At 44.9% G+C, this 22,950-nt stretch overlaps 1 protein-coding gene across 3 annotated transcripts in view; it reads left to right on the top strand.

Moving 5' to 3' along the window:
- Positions 1-22,950, top strand: part of ZNF423 (zinc finger protein 423) — a 320,155-nt gene that overhangs the window by 184,183 nt on the left and 113,022 nt on the right. For all 3 annotated transcript variants that reach the window (XM_083625988.1, XM_083625987.1, XM_083625989.1), the window contains exons 4-5: positions 4,533-7,756; positions 18,759-18,843. In XM_083625988.1, the coding sequence (XP_083482114.1) occupies positions 4,533-7,756; positions 18,759-18,843 (3,309 nt within the window). The remainder of the gene's footprint in view (positions 1-4,532; positions 7,757-18,758; positions 18,844-22,950) is intronic.

Raw genomic sequence — 22,950 nt, 5'->3', positions numbered from 1 at the left:
GTGTGCTTACCTGTTAGGTATTTACACCTTTTTAGGTATGGTGGGTGGCTACCAGGAACAGGGGCGCCTTGATCACGGTACACTAATTCTCTTTCTAGACAGGCTCACCTGGTGCATTGCGGTGTTTGGGTGTTAGGCAAAGACCTCTTTATTTCCCTAAGCTTATTAGTAGTTTGAACGCTGTTTTCAAAATGTCTTTTGCTTTTTGTGTTTACTGCTTTGTTCAATATTTTGTACTCTTCAGTGTATCTTGTATTTTTTAAAATGTAGACCTCCCTGGCTATTTTATTTGAAGGAGGGTATAGAAATACAGTCATACCGCGGGTTGAAGTAGCTTCGGGATAAGTATTTTCAGGTTGTGTGCTGCGGTGACCTGGAAGTAATGGAGCACGTTACTTCCGGGTTTTGCTGCTTACGTATGCGCAGATGGTCAGAATGATGTCACACGCATGCGCGGAAGCGGCAAATCGCGACTCGCAGACGTGGGTTGCGTTCGCTTCTGGATGCGAACAGGGCTCCGGAACGGATCCCGTTCACATCCAGAGGTACCGCTGTACCTGTTATAGGTACTCCTACCAGCATCTTCCATTATCAATATTAATTAATAATTAATGGTAATACAACACCCATATAAAAACATAATCAAACATTAAAAACTTCCCGATACAACATGGCCAATCGTCAGGGATAGTGGCTGTTAAATTCTGGAAGACAACAGGCTGTTCTAGATCACTGATATTCAACTGGTTGGTTGGAGACTCTTAAGTGACATAAAGCAGATTGTACACTGCCATTTTTGTTACTTTCCTTGTTTAAGATGTTCTTTAAGGATACAGCAGGAGGAAAAAGAAATTAATAGTGGGTTCTGTAGTTGAAGGTTGGTGTTAAAGGTGTGCCCAAGTCTGAAAGCATTGCAAACAGCTGGCCTTGACTGGAAACATGGTGCAGATGGAATGCAAGGGGATCTTGCCACCAAATTTTTACACTGGGCTCTTATTCATTTAAAGACTGGATTGGAGGCCAATCTATTCCTGAGTAATTCCTAAATGAACACAACCATGTCAGAAGATTCTGTTGCTTTGCTAGCCACCTGCTTTGGCTCTGAGCCACGGTGACTGAACCCCAACTCTCCCAAGATTTCGTTTCCTCAGTGGCCAGCTCCTTGCCGGTCGCAGTCCTTGGCACACTTTCCTGGGAGTGAACCCCATAGGACTTATTTCTGAGTAAACGTGCATAAAATTGCTCTGGCAGACTCATGGCTGCTTTAAAGCAATCGCTGTGTTTTAAGAGCAAGGCATTTTAAAGTGTTTTGCAAATGTACAGCCCTAAGTTCTTGCCGTTCTTGTATTTTTAAGTGATGGCTCGGTGGACTCCTGTTGTTCTAATAATATTACGGTGGTGTAATATTTTAAAAATACGGAAACACATTGAGAGCCAATTCGCCATTTGTTGCCCTAGTTTAAAAGCCCCCTTGTGCCTCCCTGGTCCCCCCTCCCCCCATTTGCCTGCATCCCCCTTGAGGAGCCCAGCTGGCATGAGCTGGGAATTAGTGTGTGCAGCGGTTTGCTGGTCCTTCCCTGCTGAATGTAATCCAGGGAGCAAGCAGCCAGCTGAATCCTTCCAGTCAGAAGAGCCCATTAATTCAAGTCCTTGGGGGGGGGGAGAGGCAGCCTCCCCCTTTCTTGCTTGGTGAGAAAGGCCCCCTGTGATTGTAGCTGGCGTGAGAGCGAGACAGAGGCTGTCCAGGGCAAGGCTTAAAGCTTGCTCATTATGGGAAGTGCCGTTGATTTACAATCTGCAGAGTTAGGTTTAATTTCTCATCTGCACAAGGTATGATCGTAGGCTGAGGGTGGGGGTGGAGGTAGGTAATGAATTTCAAAAGTAAAAATAAAAAAAAAAATCTATTGAACACTTACCAGATCTTTCTATGGTGTGTGCGCAAGAGAGCGCACCTTATTCTTAATTTGCTTCATAAAAAAACAAAAACCCCAAGCCAAGCCATGTTATACAGCTTTTTGATGGAGCTGTGCCAAAAGCAGTTTACAATAGGTACTGGCGGTAAAAAGGAATCGAGTGAAAAGGAGGTAAGGCGGACTAAAATGCAACAATATTTTTTTTTGCAATAAAGTTGGAAAAAGATTAGATTAATGTTAAGTGTAAGCCCAAGGTTTAGGTAACAGGGCTAGGCCTTAATCTTCAGCAAAGACCAAAGATGGCAGACAAGGGCAGTAGTTGGCGGGCCTGTCATACCGAATGTGATTAGATTAATAAGAAATCCAGAGTAAACATATTTTAGTAAATATCTGAGGGGGTTGCACAGAACAGAAAGGGTCCTCAGATAACTAAGCATACGAGCTGTCTGAGATATATTCATATGAACTATATGTTATCAGCCTTGCATTTCAACAGTGGCCTAGTAATCGTTGGTGATAAGGGATTTTGTGGATGGGCATCGAATCACATGTGGGTGCTTTGATCCTCTTCTGCACTCACGGTAGGTACTCTACAGGTTGCAGAGGAAGGAGAGAACCCTCTACCCCTCCTTTCCCAGCCCTCTGCAGGTGCATTTATTCATTCATTTATTTAACTGGCTAGTAACATTTATGAGAGAGAAGCATGGGGGACCCTGAAGTTGCCCATCCACAGCACCTGGATAACAGACTGAGTAGTCAGACAAGTCACCTGGTTTCAGTCTTCCTTGCTAAGGGGAGCTTTACTGTAGTTATTTTAAAACTACAAAGATGATTTCTAAATTTGCACCTGTGCACACACATTATTAGCATGCGCAAACCTTTTTATTGTACTGGGATTTTTGGTGAGGCCCAAGTAGCCATGCTTGAGGGCACAACCTTTTTTTAAAAAAAAATTTCATCATTTAAAATGTTGCATTTTATGACTCACTCTGAAAGGGATGCCCTTAGTGGCCTCCCATCCCAGGGCTGACCAGGTCGAAACCTGCTTAGCTTCAGCAGTTCTGTGGCACTAGGTCCTTCCAGACTCTTTCTCAGACCCATTTGCAGAGGACTTTGGTGCACTCTTTGCATGGTAGAGGAGGGGCAACCTACTTGTAGAGGTAAGGGAGCTACTGACAGAGCAGAGTTCTGTTCAGCTCTCCAAAAAAGTTATGGACTAAGAACCAAGCAAAGTATACCAAGTGGCTGGAAAAGTTCAGTAGCACTGGGTCAACTACAAGTGGCTGAGTGTTAGCACTAAATTGGGGGGGGGGCTGTCAGTAGACGCTCACAGAGGGGTGGGGAAGGACCAGCAGCTGTTACCATTCGTGTTTGCATTTGTGGAAGACGTGAAAACGAAGAGTGATCAAAACAGCTGCAATGAATTTGTAGGGAAAAGCAGCTGTGTAAGAAAATCAATCCTCTATTCCTGGCGCTTTGAGTTGAATTGTGTGCGCGTGCAAGGGAAAAAAGATCTTTGCAAATCTGAAATTGGCAAAACCAATAGCTCAACCCCCCCTCCCCCCCCACAATATGGTGGAGGTGCCCCCCTCCAAAGCCGTGGCACTGCCAGGCCCAGAGGCTCTGAGCTACGATGTGGAACTGCTTTCCCTTCCCTGCTGCCAACGAAGTATCTTCCGTCTTGCTGCAGAGTTGGCAGGCACACGCATGGCATGAAATTGGCGCTGGAGCCAGGCTGACTCTGACTGCATGGAAGCACCTTTAGAGTTGGGTGCACAGTGCAGAATGCTGCACACCCTGCATGACTAGCCCCGACAAGGGGGGGGGGTGCGCCTTTTGTTTTTAATTGGTGGTTTAAAAGCCACCTGACACCTTACCTTTTCCAGCCTCTGACCATTGATTTCAGTTTTGTTTCAGGTGCAAGTGGGCTTTGGGGAAATCCATCTTGTTTATGTCACAATACTATTGAATGATTCTCTCTGTGTGTGTGTGTGTGTTTGAGAGAGGGAGATTCTCTGGTTGTAACTGCTCCTGTGTAGCCTTTCCCATTTTGAGGCAGGGCTGGAACGGATTTTTTTTTTCCAGGCCGTATTATTTGAAAACCGTTCCGACAAGTATGTGTTGAAAAATGCTCACGTACAAGCACTTAACGCAGCAGCTCTTAGAAATGTTTGTATCGCTCTGAGGCATGTTGCGCTTTGTTTTCTTGACTCGCTGTTTATTGCTTGGCAATACAGTAGACAGGTGTTAAACCTGCTTGGGGGACTTGCGAGGGGGGTGGAGGAAGGAGAAATTGCTTAACATTAATAACGGATGCTCTGTATTTGGCATATTTGTTTATTTTACTTTAAAAAGAATAGATTTGTGCAGCAGACTTAATCTGCATTTTCTCTTTTGCTCCAACATCCTGTTAAGATTCAGGAGGCATTTGTGGCGTGCGCTGGTTCTTTCAGTTTTGTTTTTGTTCTGCAATTGAATCTTTCCCTCTTCTGCTTTCTTCCTCTCTCTTTTAAACGCTGTAGTAGCAGAAGGGCCATAGTGTTGTTGAACGGCTTTGTCCCTATTTTCACAGATGCACTGGGAATTGTTTTTAATCTCCTTTCTGCTTTCCCATTACAGATGGCGATGACGACCCACAACTCTCCTGGGTGGCTTCATCTCCCTCCAGCAAAGACGTTGCATCACCCACTCAGATGATAGGAGATGGGTGTGATCTCGGCATCGGGGAGGAGGAAGGGGGGACCGGCCTGCCGTATCCCTGTCAGTTTTGCGATAAGTCCTTCATTCGCCTGAGCTACCTTAAAAGGCACGAGCAGATCCACAGCGACAAGCTACCTTTCAAATGCACCTACTGCAGCCGGCTTTTCAAGCACAAGAGGAGCAGGGACCGGCACATCAAGCTGCACACGGGGGACAAGAAGTACCACTGCCACGAGTGCGAGGCGGCCTTCTCTCGCAGCGACCACCTCAAGATCCACTTGAAGACACACAGCTCCAGCAAGCCCTTCAAGTGCACGGTCTGCAAGCGGGGCTTCTCCTCCACCAGCTCCCTGCAGAGCCACATGCAGGCCCACAAGAAGAACAAGGAGCACCTGGCCAAGAGCGAGAAGGACGGCAAGAAGGACGACTTCATGTGCGACTACTGCGAGGAGACCTTCAGCCAGACCGAGGAGCTGGAGAAGCACGTCATGACGCGCCACCCGCAGCTCTCCGAGAAGGCCGACCTGCAGTGCATCCATTGTCCTGAGGTGTTTGCCGACGAGAACTCCCTGCTATCCCACATCCACCAAGCCCACGCCAACAAGAAACACAAGTGCCCCATGTGCCCAGAGCAGTTCTCTTCGGTGGAGGAGGTCTATTGCCACTTGGATAGCCACCGGCAGCCTGATTCCAGCAACCACAGCATCAGCCCCGACCCTGTCTTGGGCAGCGTGGCCTCCATGAGCAGCGCCACGCCGGATTCCAGCGCTTCAGTGGAGCGGGGCTCCACTCCCGACTCGACTCTGAAACCCTTGAGAGGGCAAAAAAAGATGAGGTCCCTGGAGAGAGAAGAGGGACAGTCCTGGTCGAAAGTCTCCTACAGCTGCCCGTACTGCACCAAGCGTGATTTCAATAGCCTCGCCGTCTTGGAGATCCACCTGAAAACCATCCATGTGGACAAACCTCAGCAAAGCCACACATGCCAGATTTGCCTTGAATCCATGCCCACGTTGTATAACCTGAACGAACACGTGAGGAAGGTGCATAAAAACCACGCATATCCCATGATGCAGTTCAGCAACATTTCAGCCTTCCACTGCAACTATTGTCCAGAGATGTTTGCGGACATCAACAGCCTGCAGGAACACATCCGTATCGCTCACTGTGGGCCGGGAGCCACAACTCAAGACGGCAACAACGCCTTCTTTTGCAACCAGTGCTCCATGGGCTTTCTGACCGAAGCCTCTCTGACTGAGCACATCCAGCAAACTCACTGCAACATAGGAAACTCCAAATTGGATTCCCCTGTTGTTCAGCCATCGCAGTCTTTTATGGAGGTATATTCCTGCCCGTATTGCACAAACTCACCCATTTTTGGCTCTATTCTCAAGCTAACGAAACACATCAAAGAAAACCATAAGAACATTCCACTGGCACACAACAAAAAGTCCAAAGGTGAGCAGAGTCCAGTTTCTTCTGATGTTGAAGTGTCTTCCCCCAAAAGGCAGCGGCTTTCTGCCAGTGTCAATTCAGTTTCGAACGGCGAGTACCCGTGTAACCAGTGCGAACTGAAGTTCTCCAGCTTTGAAAGCTTCCAGACTCATTTGAAGTTGCATTTGGAGTTGTTGTTAAGGAAGCAGTCATGCCCTCAGTGCAAAGAAGACTTTGATTCCCAGGAATCTCTCCTGCAGCACCTCACTGTCCACTACATGACAACCTCAACTCATTATGTCTGCGAGAGCTGCGACAAGCAGTTTTCATCGGTGGACGATCTGCAGAAACATTTGCTGGACATGCATACTTTTGTGTTGTATCACTGCACCCTTTGCCAAGAGGTTTTTGACTCCAAGGTATCTATCCAAGTGCACCTGGCAGTGAAGCACAGCAATGAGAAAAAGATGTATCGGTGTACAGCCTGCAACTGGGATTTTCGGAAGGAGGTGGACCTCCAGATCCACGTGAAGCACAGTCACCTGGGCAACCCTGCAAAGTCTCACAAGTGCATCTTCTGTGGAGAGACGTTTAGCACCGAAGTGGAGCTGCAGTGCCACATCACGACCCACAGCAAAAAGTACAACTGCAAGTTCTGCAGCAAAGCCTTCCACGCCATCATCTTGCTTGAAAAACATTTGCGGGAGAAGCACTGTGTCTTTGATGCCAGTGCTGAGAATGGAACAGCCAATGGCACCGTGCCGGCTAGCAAGAAGGCAGAATCTGCCGATATCCAGAACATGTTGATGAAAAATCCAGACACTTCAAACAGCCACGAAGCTAGCGAGGATGACGTGGATGCTTCGGAGCCCATGTACGGCTGCGATATCTGTGGGGCGGCTTATACGATGGAGGTGCTTTTGCAGAACCACCGTCTGAGGGATCATAACATCAGGCCAGGGGAGGACGACTGTTCCAGGAAGAAAGCAGAGTTCATCAAAGGGAGCCACAAGTGCAACATCTGCTCAAGGACCTTTTTCTCGGAGAACGGCCTCCGGGAGCACATGCAGACCCACCGAGGCCCAGCAAAGCATTACATGTGCCCCATTTGCGGGGAACGCTTCCCGTCCCTCCTGACCCTGACGGAGCACAAAGTAACTCACAGCAAGAGCTTGGATACAGGGACGTGCCGGATCTGCAAAATGCCCCTGCAGAGCGAAGAGGAGTTCATTGAGCACTGCCAGATGCACCCCGACCTCAGAAACTCCCTCACCGGATTCCGCTGTGTTGTCTGCATGCAGACGGTCACCTCGACTCTCGAGCTGAAAATCCACGGAACATTCCATATGCAAAAATTGGCAGGGAACTCTGCGGCGTCTTCTCCCAACGGCCAGGCCTTGCAGAAATTCTACAAGTGTGCTCTGTGCTTGAAGGACTTCAGGAACAAGCAAGACTTGGTGAAGCTGGATGTTAACGGTCTGCCGTATGGCCTGTGTGCTGGGTGCATGACCAGGAGCACCAATGGACAGTCCATGGGCATGACCCCACCAGAAGTTAGCGAAAGACCTTGTGGTAGCCTGAGATGCCCGGAGTGTAGTGTCAAATTTGAAAGTGCCGAAGACTTAGAAAGCCACCTTCAGTTGGACCACCGAGACCTGACGCCTGAGACCAGTGGCCAGAAGAAGGGTACCCAGACATCCCCTGTTCCCAGAGTAAGTACTGCCATGGGTTAGCTTTACTATAATGAATAATAGTAAGAAGAATAGATACTGACTTCAGAAACTCACATTGCACATAGGGCTCCAATGTGCACTTGAAGCTTCCATTCTCTTTAGTATTGAAAACTTCCTCTGTGTGTGTCTGGCTCTCCCTTGCTCAGGAGGGAATAAGGGAACCTCTGCTTATACAGGAGTTCCATGTGAGTGTTGGAACTCAGCAAACATTTGCTCTACAATAATTAACTACAAAGTATAGGTGATTCCCCCCCCTCAACTATAAAAAGATAACACTACATTATTGTTTTTAGAGAAAAATTGTATTCTTGGCTGTTGTTGTTGTTTGCTTCAGAGTTATAGGGTTCTGCTGTCAAAGCTACCTCATTTAGCTACTGGTTCATTCACAGAGTGGCAAGCACAGTTGTGGTCATAGTTAGGTTAGCAGTATCATTATATCCATAAAAGACTCATGGTAAGCATCCTTCCTTTTAAAAGCAATTTTAGATGGCGTTCCAACTGCCCTGAGCAGGTTAGAAAGGTAGATAAAAGAATAAATAAATAAATTCGAGTTCCAAATTCGTCATTTCACTTAAACTCTCATATAAAAATTGATTGGGCACTATTTGGATACTGCTTCATACTGGTCATTCTGTCTGCGTTCCAACACTGAGGAGTGGGAAAGTGCGCCTCACAGGTGAGTGACTCCACAAATCAAAGTTTTGGCGGAGTGTGGAATGCACCTGATCGTCTCTGCCCAAACTCCAGAGTGGATCATAGCAGCTAGAAATAGATTCCTAAAAGACCTCCTTGCACATGTTTGATTCAGAGCGTTGTGAAGTGACACCACTCTCAGAGGCCACTTCAGATGACAGAGAACCTGTGTGGTGCAATGGCTAGAGCATGGCTAGACTAAGACTCAGGAGACCAGGGTTCAAATCTCCATTCGGATATGAAGCTCACCAGGTGATCTTTGGACAGTCATTTGCTCTCAGCCTGACCTGTCTCAGGGTTATTGTGAGGCTAAAATGGGAGAGGGACATACATTGTATGCTGCCTTGTTCTTCTTGGAGGAAAAGTGAGATATAAACGCAATACACATACATAATACAGATTCTAGGCCTTTTGCTACACTAGGCATGATCATGGCACACAAGGTGGCTTCCTAGAGCACTCCAGAGTATGCTAGTAGGCTTTGCACAGCCAGCAGGCAGTGAAAACACCACCCAGTTGCTGTGTCTGATGTGGACAGCATTTTTGGAAGGGGCCACAACCTACCCCTCATAGGATTGGGAATCTATGACTAATATGCTTTCCTCCATTGGTACGTTCATAGGCCAGCTCATAGACGTGGCAACTTGAATGGCTATATATGCCAGCAGTGGAAAATATATGCTGTGCATTTTTCCCTCTCCCTGCCCCCCATGCAGAAATTAATCCCCATAATTTCTAACATTTGAAATGACTCATCAAGAAAAACTTGTTAACCTTTCTTCAGGCATTGGACAGGGGATTTTGTAGGACACTGTTGAGCATGGGCCTTGCACAGAGGAATGTGGCAGCTCAATGCCAGAAGAAGGTGCTGTAGCTCAGTGGTAGAACACATGCTTTGCATGCAGAAGGTCCCAGTTTCAGTCCTCGCCATTCCCAAGTAGGGCTGGAAAAGGTGGTTCTAAGATCCCAGTCAATGTAGATATCAATGTGTTAGATGGACCAGTAGTTTGACTCCATATAAAGTTTGCTTTCTATGCTTTTTCTCCCATCTATTCAACCATGTCCTATAAAGGGAGACTGGAACATTCCTGACCTTAGGCTGGAAGTAGGCTATTATGGAGGATTGATGGGGGAGGGCAAAAGCATCGACCACACATCTCTTTTTCTCTAGTGATTTCAGCAGCTGCAAAACACGCATCACAATGGTACCTCTTTGCCTGTTTTCCCACCTCTACAAACAGGAGCTAGTGGAATTCAGCAGAGGTGAGGGAATGTGCACCATGATGATCATCAAATCATAGAAGGGACCCTGAATCCAACCCCCCTGCAGTGCAGGAATCTCTACATGTGGTGCCCCATTCAGTTTGAAACCATGCTGCACCCTGCTTAGCTTTGCAAATGAGCTAGCAGTTTTACTGCTGCACCACTAGGAGGGGATATGCCATGCAAAACCGTTTCAGGTGTATGCCTCTCCTCTACCCCCCCTCCCAGCAAAGGGCTACTCAGTGCACCCTGTACCTTGGCACACCTTGGCACACCAGAAGACCTGGTGGTGGTGCAGCTGTTGGCACAGGCAGTTCTACTACAGTGGTTAGCAGAAAACCTACCCATTTTAACGCTCTAACAATATAGCCTGCCCAAGTGCCAGTTTGGGGCATTGTGGGAAGATCAGAAAGGTGGCTTCATTCTTTACCTGCTGGGTGAATCTGAGCCAAGGGGGTCTTGCCTCAAGCACGGATGGGCCCTTCTGGCATGATGATCAGCCATGCTGAGTGCTGCTGCCATGTCCTATATTTTGCAGTAGGAGATGTTTCCAGGGGGGAGAAGAAGAGAGGACACAGGGCTGGTGCTTTTAAAAAAAATGCAGTCAGAACCCTCTATCATGCCACTCTCCAGCTTAATTACAAACCAGGATAAGAACCCTGCCCCCCTCCCTCAACAAAAGCTCCTATATTGCTTTGGGTAGCGGAAGAGGGGGGAAAACACACCCAAAGTCCTTAGTTCAGTTAGGTAGGCACTTTATCTTTGAAGAACTTTCTTCAATATGTTGCATGTATTAAAAAGTGATTTCTCCCCCCGGGTTGCCTTTACACAAAACATTGATTAAGTAGCAGCTATTCCCAGACTACCTCATGATCAAACCAGCAGCTGCTTCCTTACATAAGTTTCTGCAGATAAGTCTGCCACTGGCATCTGTACTAATAGGATTCTTGGCTATTTCGGCACATCGGCAACCTTCTGAGAGAGCTTTTCATGTCTGCAGTTTGTGGCCTTTGGAAATAATTTCTTCAAACTACTATTTGTGGCTCGGAAGGCTGCTCGTTTCTGGGTGTCCCGAATAAAATCGGATGGACTAGCGAGGCTCGGCACTTTTTTCTCAGTTGACGGGCAAAGCAGCTGCACGTATAACATCCTTTGTGCCTCCCTCCCGAAACGTTTTTAATTACCTTTGATTCATCGCATAAAGCCCCCGACTTGCTTGGCGCTATTCGAAGGTCCTCCTCCCCCACTCCACGTGAGCCAGAAGTCCACCCGCCCTGCCCCTCTCTGCCCCGATGAAGCATCATCTTGTACGTGGCTGGGATAGAGCTGTTAAAAGTCTGTCTTGTAGATCTTGCTGATCTGCGACAATGTGTTGGGTTCAAAGGATTTCTCGGAGCTTGAAACAATCCGAGCGAAAGATTCTTTGCTTTGTTTCACTTGCTGCTTTAGCACTGCAACTACATACTTGCTCCCTTGGGGTCAAGCGAATCGGTGACTAGACCTGCCTCCAGCTGTGTTATACATCTAATTCTGCAGAGAATAAAATACGAAATGGAAACACCTCTCCCTTCAGCGTGATGCCTCTTGAGAGTTCATCATCCAAAACTACTTATTAGCCCCATCGCCGCCTTTCTCCTCCTTGCTTCTTCATTGTGTTTCACGCTCCTCTTGAAGAACAGCCCTATTCTTTTATGCCAGGCTAATTCTGATTTCGTATGGCTGTGCACACAGAGGCTAAAATGCTCCAGCCTCTCACTGTACTCACTCCCCCCCCCCTTCACCATTATCGTGAATGGAAATGGTTGCAGTCCTCCTTACTCCTACTTTTAACTCTGTCTCTTCAACAAAGCTTCTATACCTCCTCTTCCCTCAGGAGAGAATTTAAGTTCTTCAACAAAGTAAATGCTTTGAATCTTGCCCCAAGAGGGCAGATTTCTTTTGTAGAAGATAATGAAAAATCAGAATTCAGGCCTGTACCAAATTACACTTTACACAGGAGCCTGCGATTGGCATATATGCTAATGCCTCAGATCCACCATTCTACCTTCCTGTTAAACAATAACTATCCCGCGAACAGGCTGATGGATGCAAACCCACAATGCCCCTTGCCCTATTTATCTGCCCCCTTGGTGTTCTCTGTGGACTAAAATTGGACCTAAAATTGCTCTAGGTCTGGGTTCTGCCCTATATCCACAGGCACTGTCAACTTTGACATATGACAGGACATAAGCAAGACCCATCTCTCTGTGGAGGAGCCATGGCCCATGTGTAGAGTCCTCCCTTAGCAAGAACATGTGAATTTCAGTGAGGGGCCTCTGCCCCCAGCCTTTTTGCGATGCCCCTTCTTTTCAGAATGCTTCAGTTTTAAATGCCGGGGGGCATATTGCCCCCACTCTATTCACAGTCCTGGCCATGCCCCCCTGGTCTAAATTTCTCATCATTCCTGTATGCACACCATACATTTAAAACACCCCTTGCAAAGAATCATAGAATTGTAGAGTTGGAAGGGGCCAAGAGGGTCATTTAGTCCAACCCCATGCAATAAAGGGGTCTCAACTAAAGCATCCATGGCTGATGGCTATCCAATCTTCTTTTTTTTTAAAAAAATATTCAAAATTAAAACAGAACATATTATCCAGAAACATATCATCTTTATCCCCCCCCATTTTTCCTCCCTCCCCCCACCCTCCCACACAACCCCCCACCCCCCCCCCCGGCTTCCCTCAGTTCCAGTCTTTGATTTCTCTGAGAATGCTGTTTTCTGCATGTTACAAAGTTGTATAGATCCTCAAACTATTTAGCTGATTATTATCAATAAAAAGTTTGTGAATGTTTATTCAAAGCCAGCCAAGGAGTCCAGTTCGCTTTTTTGCGTCTTCAAATACTTTGTAAAGGGTTCCCATTCATCTTTAAAGTCACAGTTATCCTTGTTCCGTAGCTTATATGTCAGTTTTGCCAGTTCTGCATAGTCCATCAATTTTTCTTGCCATGATTCTTTAGCTATGCAATCTTCAAAGAAGGAGAGTCCACCACCTCTTGGGAGTCTGCTCCATTGCTGAACAGCTCTTACTTGGGTATAAGTCAGCTTGCTGGGTTTTTGGAAGAAATCCTTTTCATAACTGTCAGGAAGTGCACGTCCTGTCCAATCAGGATGTCCCTATTCACAAGTAACAGGCAATATAGGCTGAGTTCACCTAGCTCCTGCTGCCTGGAGGTCCTGTTGAACAAACTTCCCAACTCAGCATGAGTTCCAGTGAAAGTAATCAGACTTTACTTTCGTAGGATCATTTTTATTTTCACGAAAGTAGGTGGATTTTATGAGGGTGGGCGGAATTTAAGAATTTTCATTGGAGCATCTTGCCTTTTGAAGATGAAATGACTGAGTCCTCTCACCTTTTTTAACCAGTAGCAGAAAGAAGAAAGCATTGCTGCTGCTTTAGCAATGTTGTAATCTTGCTCCCAGGGGTATCCTGTCCCAGGTGGCTGGACAGGTGGCAGAAAGGCTTTTGTTTGTTGGGGGAAGAAGACAAACCTCTGACTACCTTCTTTCTAAAGGCAAGGCACTCCTCTTTCCCAGTTATCAAAATTTGCCTGCCTGAAAGATTAATCTCATGTAATAATATTCTCATGGAATTTGTTCTTAATGTCTGCTCATTTGTTTTGGGTATTTTTAATGAATATTTTAGACTGTCTACTGTAAACTGCTTTGCAGTCTTGGACCTAGTAAGCAGTATACATGTTTTGATAAATGAACAGAATAGAATAGAATAGAATAGAATAGAATAGAATAGAATAGAATAGAATAGAAATCTTCTGGAGAGGTTTTCGCTTCAGCCTCCCATCTTGCTCCTTTGGTTTCAGTGGGACTTAGGTGACAATCCTGTAATCACTTAGCAGTGAGTAAGTTCCACTGAGTATAGTCAGCCTTATGTTTGAGTAAGCGTGCGAAAGGATTGCACTGTTGGTAACACTTAACCTTAACATGATGAAGGCAAATGAATGCCAGATGAAAAGATGTGGGGTGTGCAATTAAGGCAGGAACACATTTTTCCTTTTAGGATAATTTCAATAGATTATTTATCTCTTTCGTTTCGATGCTTTCCCTCTTCCTCACACATGCACGCACACACACACTGCATTTCTGAAGCTCATTGATCACAACTAACCCCATAGATTTAGAAGCTTTCGTGATTACAGAAAAGGCCCCTGAATGCTCATATCCTTTCCAAAGAACCATAGCTTTCAGAAGCTTGTTAAAAAAAAAAAGATGTCTCAAATATAGCCAGGCAAACTAAATTGAACAACATGCTGTTCTCTGTTTTGTAATCTCTTGTTGATTTGTAGTACAACAGGTAAAATGCAGTTTTTATGCTGCCTGCCTTATGTGTGTAATACAAACTGAGCAGCCTGCAGCTGTCCAAACGACATTACTACTCTATAATTCTTGACCAGTTCCTCTTTCTTTCTTTCTGGACCGTTATTGATTTTTCTTCTTCTCTCCCCCTGCTTCCCCCTCCCCCTTTTACCCAGAGCCTAACAGCAGAGGATTAGAAAAATATATAGTCAGAGAGAAGCTACATTGAGTTTACATTGAAAACAATAGAAGTACATGTTTCAGTAAGCACTAGGATGTATTGATATCTCTAGCTCAAGAGGGAAAGGTATGTTCGGAATATAGAAGATCCTCTAGATGCCAGGAATGCTCTGCTAATAAGTGCACTTCTGTAATCCTGTAGACAAGGCTTAGAGAATGTCCCCCCACCCCCCGCCAGGCCCTAATAAACACTGAAGTAAAATGGGTTACTGGGAGAGTCTATTGAGAAATAATTATGGGTGAACAGATGAGGAAAGATACTTCTATAATGAAAAACAACAGCCAAATCTTGTTTCAATAGAAAAGGTTTTTTTTTTTTAAAAGGTTGCATTTCTTGAGCTAGAAAGCCCCCCATTCTTCAAATCCCACTCCAGTTTTTAAATTCACTGGGTAGCCCAAGTTGCTGTTTTCTCATTCAGCCTTGATCTGCAACATGGGCCATTGAAGTTAATGGATATGGTTAACTTATTCTATTAATTTCAATGGGATACAAACCCCTTTGCAACCTGGTGCCCTCCAGATGTTTTGGGCACCAGCTTCCATAGTCCTTTCCTATTGACCACCTGGCTGTGGCTGGTGGGAGTTGGGAGTCCAAAATATCTGGATTTGGGGAAGGCCGAAGTGAACACAACAAATTTTGTCATGGAATAGGAGTTTGTCTTGAGTAGGAGACAAATTTTATGCAACAGAAGGGTAGAGGCACTATCTCCCCTTGGGGTTGGCTCAGTGTGCCTTCTGCTGTGTGTCTTCTGCTGTCCATACCCAAGATATGTCTGGGACTGGACAACAGGGCCAAAACAGGTGAATTTTGTACCCTTCTGCGAGTGTCCTGCAGCTCTGCTGCTTTTGTCATCCATATGTGAGTTGCTGCAGTTTACATCTGGTATTTTCCTTTGCATTGTTCATAAGCAGCAGGCATGCCAGCCATTTGATTAAGCCATGATTTAGCCATCTATTAAAAAAAGGGGGAGAGCAACAGGCTTTGTTTATTTAATGGAATTCCTCCCTTCAGAACCATTTTAACTTTTAATCCCTATAAATTATTCCTAGGATTCCCCCTCCCTATGTCTCATCACCAAGAAGACACACCTTGCCACTCTTAAATACAAACCCAATCTTCTCCCATAGAACAAGTGGCTCATGTAATTGCTTCTTAATGCTATCTCCTTGTTTCGGCAGCTAAGCTTATTAGCGTGACATAGGAAGTGTATAGCAATTGGTGAAGGGAAATCAGTGTCGTGTTTCACTGCAGATTTCCACGGTTTTTGGAATGTATATCTCTATTTCTGCAAGTGCTCCTTTGCACTGGTCCATGGGTGATATGAGGTTTCTTTCATGCTCTTTTTCTGGAATTACATTCTTCTTGCCCAGAGGTCTTGTTTCCTTGAAAAGCAGATTTTACTGCAACATATAAATGAATCTGATTACACTGACTGTCTGAAGCAGGAGTGGGGAAATCTGTGGCTCTCCAGATGTTGCTGGACTTCAGTTCCCATCATCCCTGACCATTGGCTATGTTGGATGGAGAGGTGGTTGGAGTCCAGCAACATCTGGACCCAGGCTCCGTTCCCTGGTCTAAGACTAAAACCATAGTGATTAAGCCCATTGAACTCAATGTGTAGGGCTGGGCTGTTGATGCTTAGTTCTGGCTTCTGTTTGTCCACCACCCTTTGTAGCGGGGAATTCATTACAGCCTTGTTAGAATTTTTTTTGTTATGCAGCATTTTGAATGCAGATTTGCCCTTTGAACAACTTTACTGCATTGGCATTCTGGTGCATAGTCATTCAAATGGCAAGCCAGGAGTGGTGTTTGCTCCATCCTCCATTTGGATTTCTGTCTTCCGAGATGGTGAATTGGTCCTACAACTCTGTGTCTAAACATGAACATTGCCATACTCCTCTGTTAATACTACCATTGGCCTAGACCAGCCTTTCTCAACCTGTGGGTCCCGAGATGTTGTTGAGCCACAACACCCATCACCCCTAGCTAGCAAGGCCAGAGCTCAGGGATGATGGGAGTTGTAGTCCAACAACATCTGGGGACCCACAGGTTGAGAACAGCTGGCCTAGACCCAAAGTGCTGTAATGTTCATTCCCTCCGCTGCATGTTCCGCCTTCTCCTTCAGATCTCATGCCGAAATTCTTGTTTGTGAAGTGAAGCATGTTGGTTTGTACAATGGAGGCCTTTCCATCTTAGCACCCATTCTGTTGGCTTGGCTATTGGCTGATACATTTGAAAACATTTACATCCTCCCCTTTCACTGCAGTTGTAGTCCTTGCAGTGCCTATAGCAGATAAAAGCAACTTTAAAAGTGGTGGAAGACCATGAGAGAGGGAGCGGAATGGCTCTTCACTGGCAGGGAGTTCCAAAGTCTAGGTATGGCCTTAGGGAAGGCCTACTGCTGGATCCCAGTCAAGCATGCCTCAGCCAGTGTCATTATATCATTTTTTTATGATAGATGGATCACACCTTTTTAATCAACAAAACATTCTTAGTTACTCACTTTTTCTGCTTTTTTTCTGTTCATCATTTGCATTGCTTTATTGTTGCTGATTTTTAGCCAATTCTCCATTTAATTTTTAATCAAGTTGCTTTTAGTACAGTTGCTTTATTGACCCCACCTTAAACTTTGTGAAAAGGCATCTTATGAATTTTGCAAGCACATCGATCAATTAAACATCCCCACTAAAGTGTGTGCAAGTGTGACGGTCGGCAACTCCTCTCCCAGGAAATAAACTTGAATGCTACGTTTCTGAATTATAACAATTAAACATTATAAAAATCTCTGCAATATAACATTAAAAAAATCTCTGCATTCAGCTACTAATAGTGCATGATCAATCAATTAAAAGATTTGTGTTTCCTAGTATTCCACTTAAAACTGCTCTTTGCTGACTCCATTTTTCTCCTACTGGAATGTACACTGGTAGCATTCAGTAATGCTAAACTAATAGTAGGAAATCTGTTGCCTTCTAGGTGCTGCTGGACTCCCATGTCCCATCAGTCCCAGTCAGATAGAGTCAGGGACAGTGCAGCAACATCTGAAGGGCTACAGGTTTCCCACCTGTGCACAATTAGGCATTTTGAGTATGTGTCCCCAGACTTAGATAGTCCCTCCTCTCTTTCCTCTTCCTAGCTGTTGCTTCTCCATTCCTGTTTTAGTGGCACCCTATAGTTTGCCGCTTCAGCTAAACCATTGTTTGCTAGGAAGCTAGGGTTGCAAATTGAAGACTCAGCCTGATTTGTTTGGCTAGTTTGTAGGCAAATGTTGGTTTATGCTGCCTATTGTTTTCTGGGATCTGACAGAACAGCAAAATATAGTTTGCAACTAAAACATATATGGTTGCGGTGTACACGGGGAGACCAGAGAATGCAAGGCCAAGGTTTATGTTCATAACGCTAAACCAAAATTGTTCTGTTGCCATCAGCAATGGCACATTTTTGTTTCGGTTTCTTAATACGTTGAAACGTTAATAAAACTTTGGAAATAATGCTAAACAAATATCTTGGTTTTATTGGAACATGGGAAGCTGCCTTATACTGTGTCATATTGGCCCATCTGGCTCAGTAATGTGTACACTGACCGGCAGCAGCTCTCCAGAATTTCAGATGGGGAGTCTCTCCCAGCCCTACCTGGAGATGCTGCTGGGAATTCAATCTGGGATCTTCTACATGCAAAGCTGATGCTCTACTGCTGATCCATGGTCCTTATTCTTATTACATCTGAACAGCTGCAAAAGCTTTCAACCTTTCTCTCAATCTCTCTCTCTTTCTCCATACATACATGTACATACATACATACATACATACATACATACGCATACCTGCGGGCTGAGAATAATAATAATAATAATAATAATAATAATAATAATAATTTATTATTTATACCCCGCCCATCTGGCTGGGCTTCCCCAGCCACTCTGGGTGGCTTCCAAAAGAATATTAAAATACATCAAACACATAACACGTAATGCCTCTTAGGTAGTGGGCTCCATTTATGAAAGCTTAAAATGTTTATTCGTTTTGTTGTCGCATAATTCTTTGTTGCTTTACCACATTCTTTCCAGCTTCTGTCCCTTGTTTGACAACAGTGACAGTAATAAAAAGAAGTGCAAAAATGGCTATTTACCTCTGGTCTTTGGTCATACTCACAAGGACAGTGATGCTTCATGGAGAAAACCAGGTTGCAGGCATTTTGGTTGGTAGCAAGGAAACCTGGTAGTCTGCTTTTACACACGGCATGGCCGCAAACATCTTGCAACACACATATACAAAGTGCCCTGTTCCAGTAGCCAAGCCATCTTCCCATTGCTCGTTGCATCATTCTTAAACTCTGATCTTATTAAAACACAGAAGGTGGTATGAGGTGTGATTTTACTTTCTACTGCCTACAAAGCTCTCTTAACTTTTCTTTTTGTTTGTTTAAACAGAAAAAGACCTATCAGTGCATCAAGTGTCAGATGACCTTTGAGAATGAAAGAGAGATACAGATCCATGTTGCAAATCATATGATTGGTAAGAACCTTTTCAGCATTGTCGCTCATAGGCTACTTAATGGTTGATGTTGACTTCTCTGTTCAGTTATTTTATATTTTGTGATGCTGTTCTGCAAACATTGCTGCAATAAATGCAAACAGCCCCAGGGTTGATTAATACGGACTGTGGTTGCCAATTCTGCTTGGTTTGGCCCCCATGCTGCACCAGCCAGGAGTATTGTAGTTACTTCCCATGTCAACATTGCAGCACTTGGACGAAAAAATACTTACGGGACATCTGATTTGTATGGGTAGTTTTTAGAATGTGAGGCTATGCTCACTAGGGAGATGTGGAGAGTTTGGTCTGTATGTTGAGTTTTGCCTTGATCCTTTCTAGCCTAGGTTCACATGTAATGAGCAACAATGGTTTGTGCTAACCATTATTGAAAAGCTCACACCATAGTTGGAGCTTCCAGATGTATTGTAAGGAAAACATGCTTTAGAGCTGCTTGTTAGGTTTTGCTTCGCATCTGCTTGGTTCGCTCCCATCTTCACCACACATCAGCAGGCTCTGGAGGGAAAGCAGTGGCCATAATTGATGTTTGTCGCTTGTCTGTGAATTGGTTTAGCATAAACCCATCTCAGACTATGCTTTCAGATCTTGGTTTCTTGTTCCCAATCAAACTATGGTTGTGGACAGGGTTGGGCAAGATATTAAAAGAAACCAGAATATGGCTAAACAAAACATGGTTTTGTGTTAATGTTTGATTCTGGCCCTAGTACATGTGTTTGTTAAGTCTGATGGTCCTCACAAGAGTTTAAGGTTGCCTTAGAATCCAAACTGAACTAAGAAACGTGACAGTTATCTCTCCCCCATAAACTTTTGTTTCTTGAGGTTCCAGGAATTTGAAAACTTATGTTGCAGGCTCATGCCATTACATATATCCATTTTATCTTCCTTCCTCTTTCCCAGTCTTAAATTTTGCCACTTGGGATATGTGTTTCAAACAGTTGTTCTTCTTGCCTTTAAGAGTCTCCCACTGACAGTGTTTAAGTATCGCCTGGTTTTCAGAAGGCAGCAATTCTCCTCATTTCAAAAGCCGCTTAAAATGTCTCAGTGCCACGTTGTTGCTTTCCTGCCCCATTTTTGCTCATGTTAAAATGAAACTTTTGACAAGAGCTTCCACTTTATGCCATACATTTTCAGTTTTATCTGGGAAAGGGGGGGGGGGAGAGACTACGAAAAGTGCTTGCTGGTTGTCAACCACTTAGAAGCAATTACGCTTCAATTTTGTGTGTCATGACATTGAATTGCTCACATTTCCATAGCTTAAAAGTGGTGAATTTCTGAGGCACATTGTCAAAACAAAATGCCTAAGAAGTTTTATTCCAGCCAACCTTTTTTTTTTAACCACTTTTGGGGCAACATATATATATATATATATATATATATATCCTAAGCATCTTATATTTTTGAGATATGTGTGTGTGTTCCTGTTTTCTGAGCCCTGGGACTTTTTTTTGTTTTCAAGCCTGGTCATAATGGGAATGAGATCTAGTAAAAAAAATGTTACTGCAATCAAAAGGGCTGTATTTCTGATGCAGCTGTAAGGGCTGACTTTCTTTTTTTCCCCCTTTCCTGAAAAATGCAGAGAACTACTTCTTCTATCCTCACAGATGTTATAAATATATGTGAAGGCTCAAGAGCTTAGTTTATTTTGATGCATAGACCACAGAGGAGTTCCTTACACATGCCACTCCAGACGTATGTCGTTGAAGATCCTTCAAGGGCCCTACAGTGTTCTTTATGTGTTCGCGTGTGACATCCATCTCTGATAATCATAATGATTTCCCTTGAACAATTTAGCATTTAAAGGAAGTATTCTTCCACGTATGGAGCGCCCATTATCATTAATGGGAATTATGCACAAATGTTGAAGGGAGGATTTGAAACGCTGACACTGAAGATTAGAGGAAAACCTTTTTTTTCCCTGGAAGAAAAATAGGTACTGTCACTCATCGTAATTTCCACGGTAGCGCTAGGCAGGGAGCTTGCAGGCAGTGTCAGGGAGGTTAAAATGAAGTTATCTAAAAATGTTTGCTTTTGTGGCAGGTGTTAATGCAATCTCTTGTTTGCAGGTGTGAAGGGTGAGAGCTTTGCTAATTGGACCATGGTGATTTCAACTCCTTCCCGCCATCCTTCTCTATCTCCCGCCCCTCCTCATCCCACTCTTTTAGTAAAATCCGTATGAAAGAGACGTATCCTTAGACAACTGGCTATGTATTTTTAAATTAAAACTGTGAAAGGGTGGTGGGGCTGTTCGTGATCTAGAAATATGCAGCGAACACATTATTTTGCAGATTATACTCTGTGGTTGGGCTCAATCGGTGAAGCAGCAATGTGATGCCACTTTGTTAAACTGGCTCTGCATGTATCCCAAACTGCCTGGCCATAGCCTTCTCCTGTGGCTGCTCCCTTTCTGACTTCCACCCATGGGCACCATCTTCTAACATGTTTACCACCTAAATTGTCACGTTGGAGGCGAGAAGGATATATAGAACTAACAGTGGCTTTGCCGTTGGTCCTTGTTGGCAGTGCCCTTCTGTTAGTAAGGGCTGGCTGTGGCCCAGTGTGCTCAGCCCGTTTATTCAAACTGGACCTCCATCTTGTAAAGGCCCATTTTGATGCCCATTTTGCTCTTTTGATCCAGAGACTCCAGCACACCCTCTCCCATGGTAGGAGGGAGCCCCTTCCCTTGCCCAACATGGGTATGATTGAAGTGGCACAGATTCAGATTTGATGCTAGGGAATACACATTGTTGTCTTAGGTTGAAAAGTTGAGGAGCCTCATTTATTTGAAGTCATAAAGAAATGCAGACGTACCATAGCCTGGGCCCAGTATTCTGGAGCCTGAGTTGGAAGGATCGTAGCTGTGTAGAATAACATACGTTTTGCATGTAGAAGGCCCTGGATTCAGTTTCTGGCATGGTCTGCATGTTAAGAAAGTCCCTGGAGAGCTGCTGCAACTTAGTGCCCTCTGCGTGTTGCAGATTGCAACTTACATCATCCCACACTTTGGGCTATGCTGGCTAGGGTCTGATGGGAGCTGTAGTTCACAACATCTGGAATGCACCACATTGCTCATCCCTGGAGCAGACAATACTAGGCTAAACCAATGGGCAGAGCATGCCTGTCTGGCATAAAGGCAGCTTTCTGTGTTGCGCTGGAAGCTCTGCTTCCTTGTGACCAAACAGCCCTTCAGCCTAATGAGAATCAAGTGTTTTGGGAGCCTGGATGTGGTGTCTCCCTGTAGAAAAGCATCCCCTCACAGCTCCCCAGTCATATGGCTACATTTATCAAAATAGCATGCAAGGAATGTTCAGTAACTCTCACAACATGTCCTTTTGAAAAATTACCCTTCTGCATTTTTTGCTCTGTGTATCTATAATATACACGTTCGTGCATACAAACACAGTGGCATATTGGGTCCTGTGTGTCATCCCTAGAGTCTGAACAGACTGGCTCTATCCCTAGAGGAAAGATGTGGGAAACATGTTGCTTTGTTTTCATACCGGGGCCTCTGGGAACATTTCTAATGAAAGAACAGACCCCTTCTTAGTCATGATCGGTCTGGATGGAAGAGGGCTGTTGGGGAATATGCTTCCAACCATAGCTTTTCAGTGTTGATGAGCCACACACACACACACACACACACACACACACACACTTTTTAAATCCACCTAGAGAACAGGAGAGCCCTGAAAGAACTTAGCTGATTGGAGGCTAGTTTTAATTTGTCGAGAAAAGGGATCCCCTCCCTTCTCCTCTTTGAAACATTTTCAGACTTTGGGGAGTCTGCCCAGGAGTATATCAAAAAACTTTGAGCAGTTCTGGCTGCCTCTGTTCTACTTGCCTCCTCCTGTGCTGACCTGGTAATGTTTAAAGTATATTTGTTCTCTCTCTCCCCTTCTCTTTCCCCCCACCCGCTTATTCCTCCCTCCCACCACCTTCCGCTGCCTCTGATGTGTGCTGTCTGTTAGATCCCTCGAAGGATGGGCATGCTCAGTAGCTGGCTCTGCAGGGGGTGTAGAGGACAGCCACACTGCAGAAGGGATCACAGCAGACGCTTAATGACACACAGTACCT

Source organism: Podarcis filfolensis, assembly GCF_964270895.1.
Source record: "Podarcis filfolensis genome assembly, chromosome: 8".
In the NCBI taxonomy this organism is placed as follows: Eukaryota; Metazoa; Chordata; class Lepidosauria; order Squamata; family Lacertidae; genus Podarcis; species Podarcis filfolensis.
Note: the sequence above shows the minus strand (reverse complement) of the source record. Positions and strands in the feature narration are given on the sequence as shown.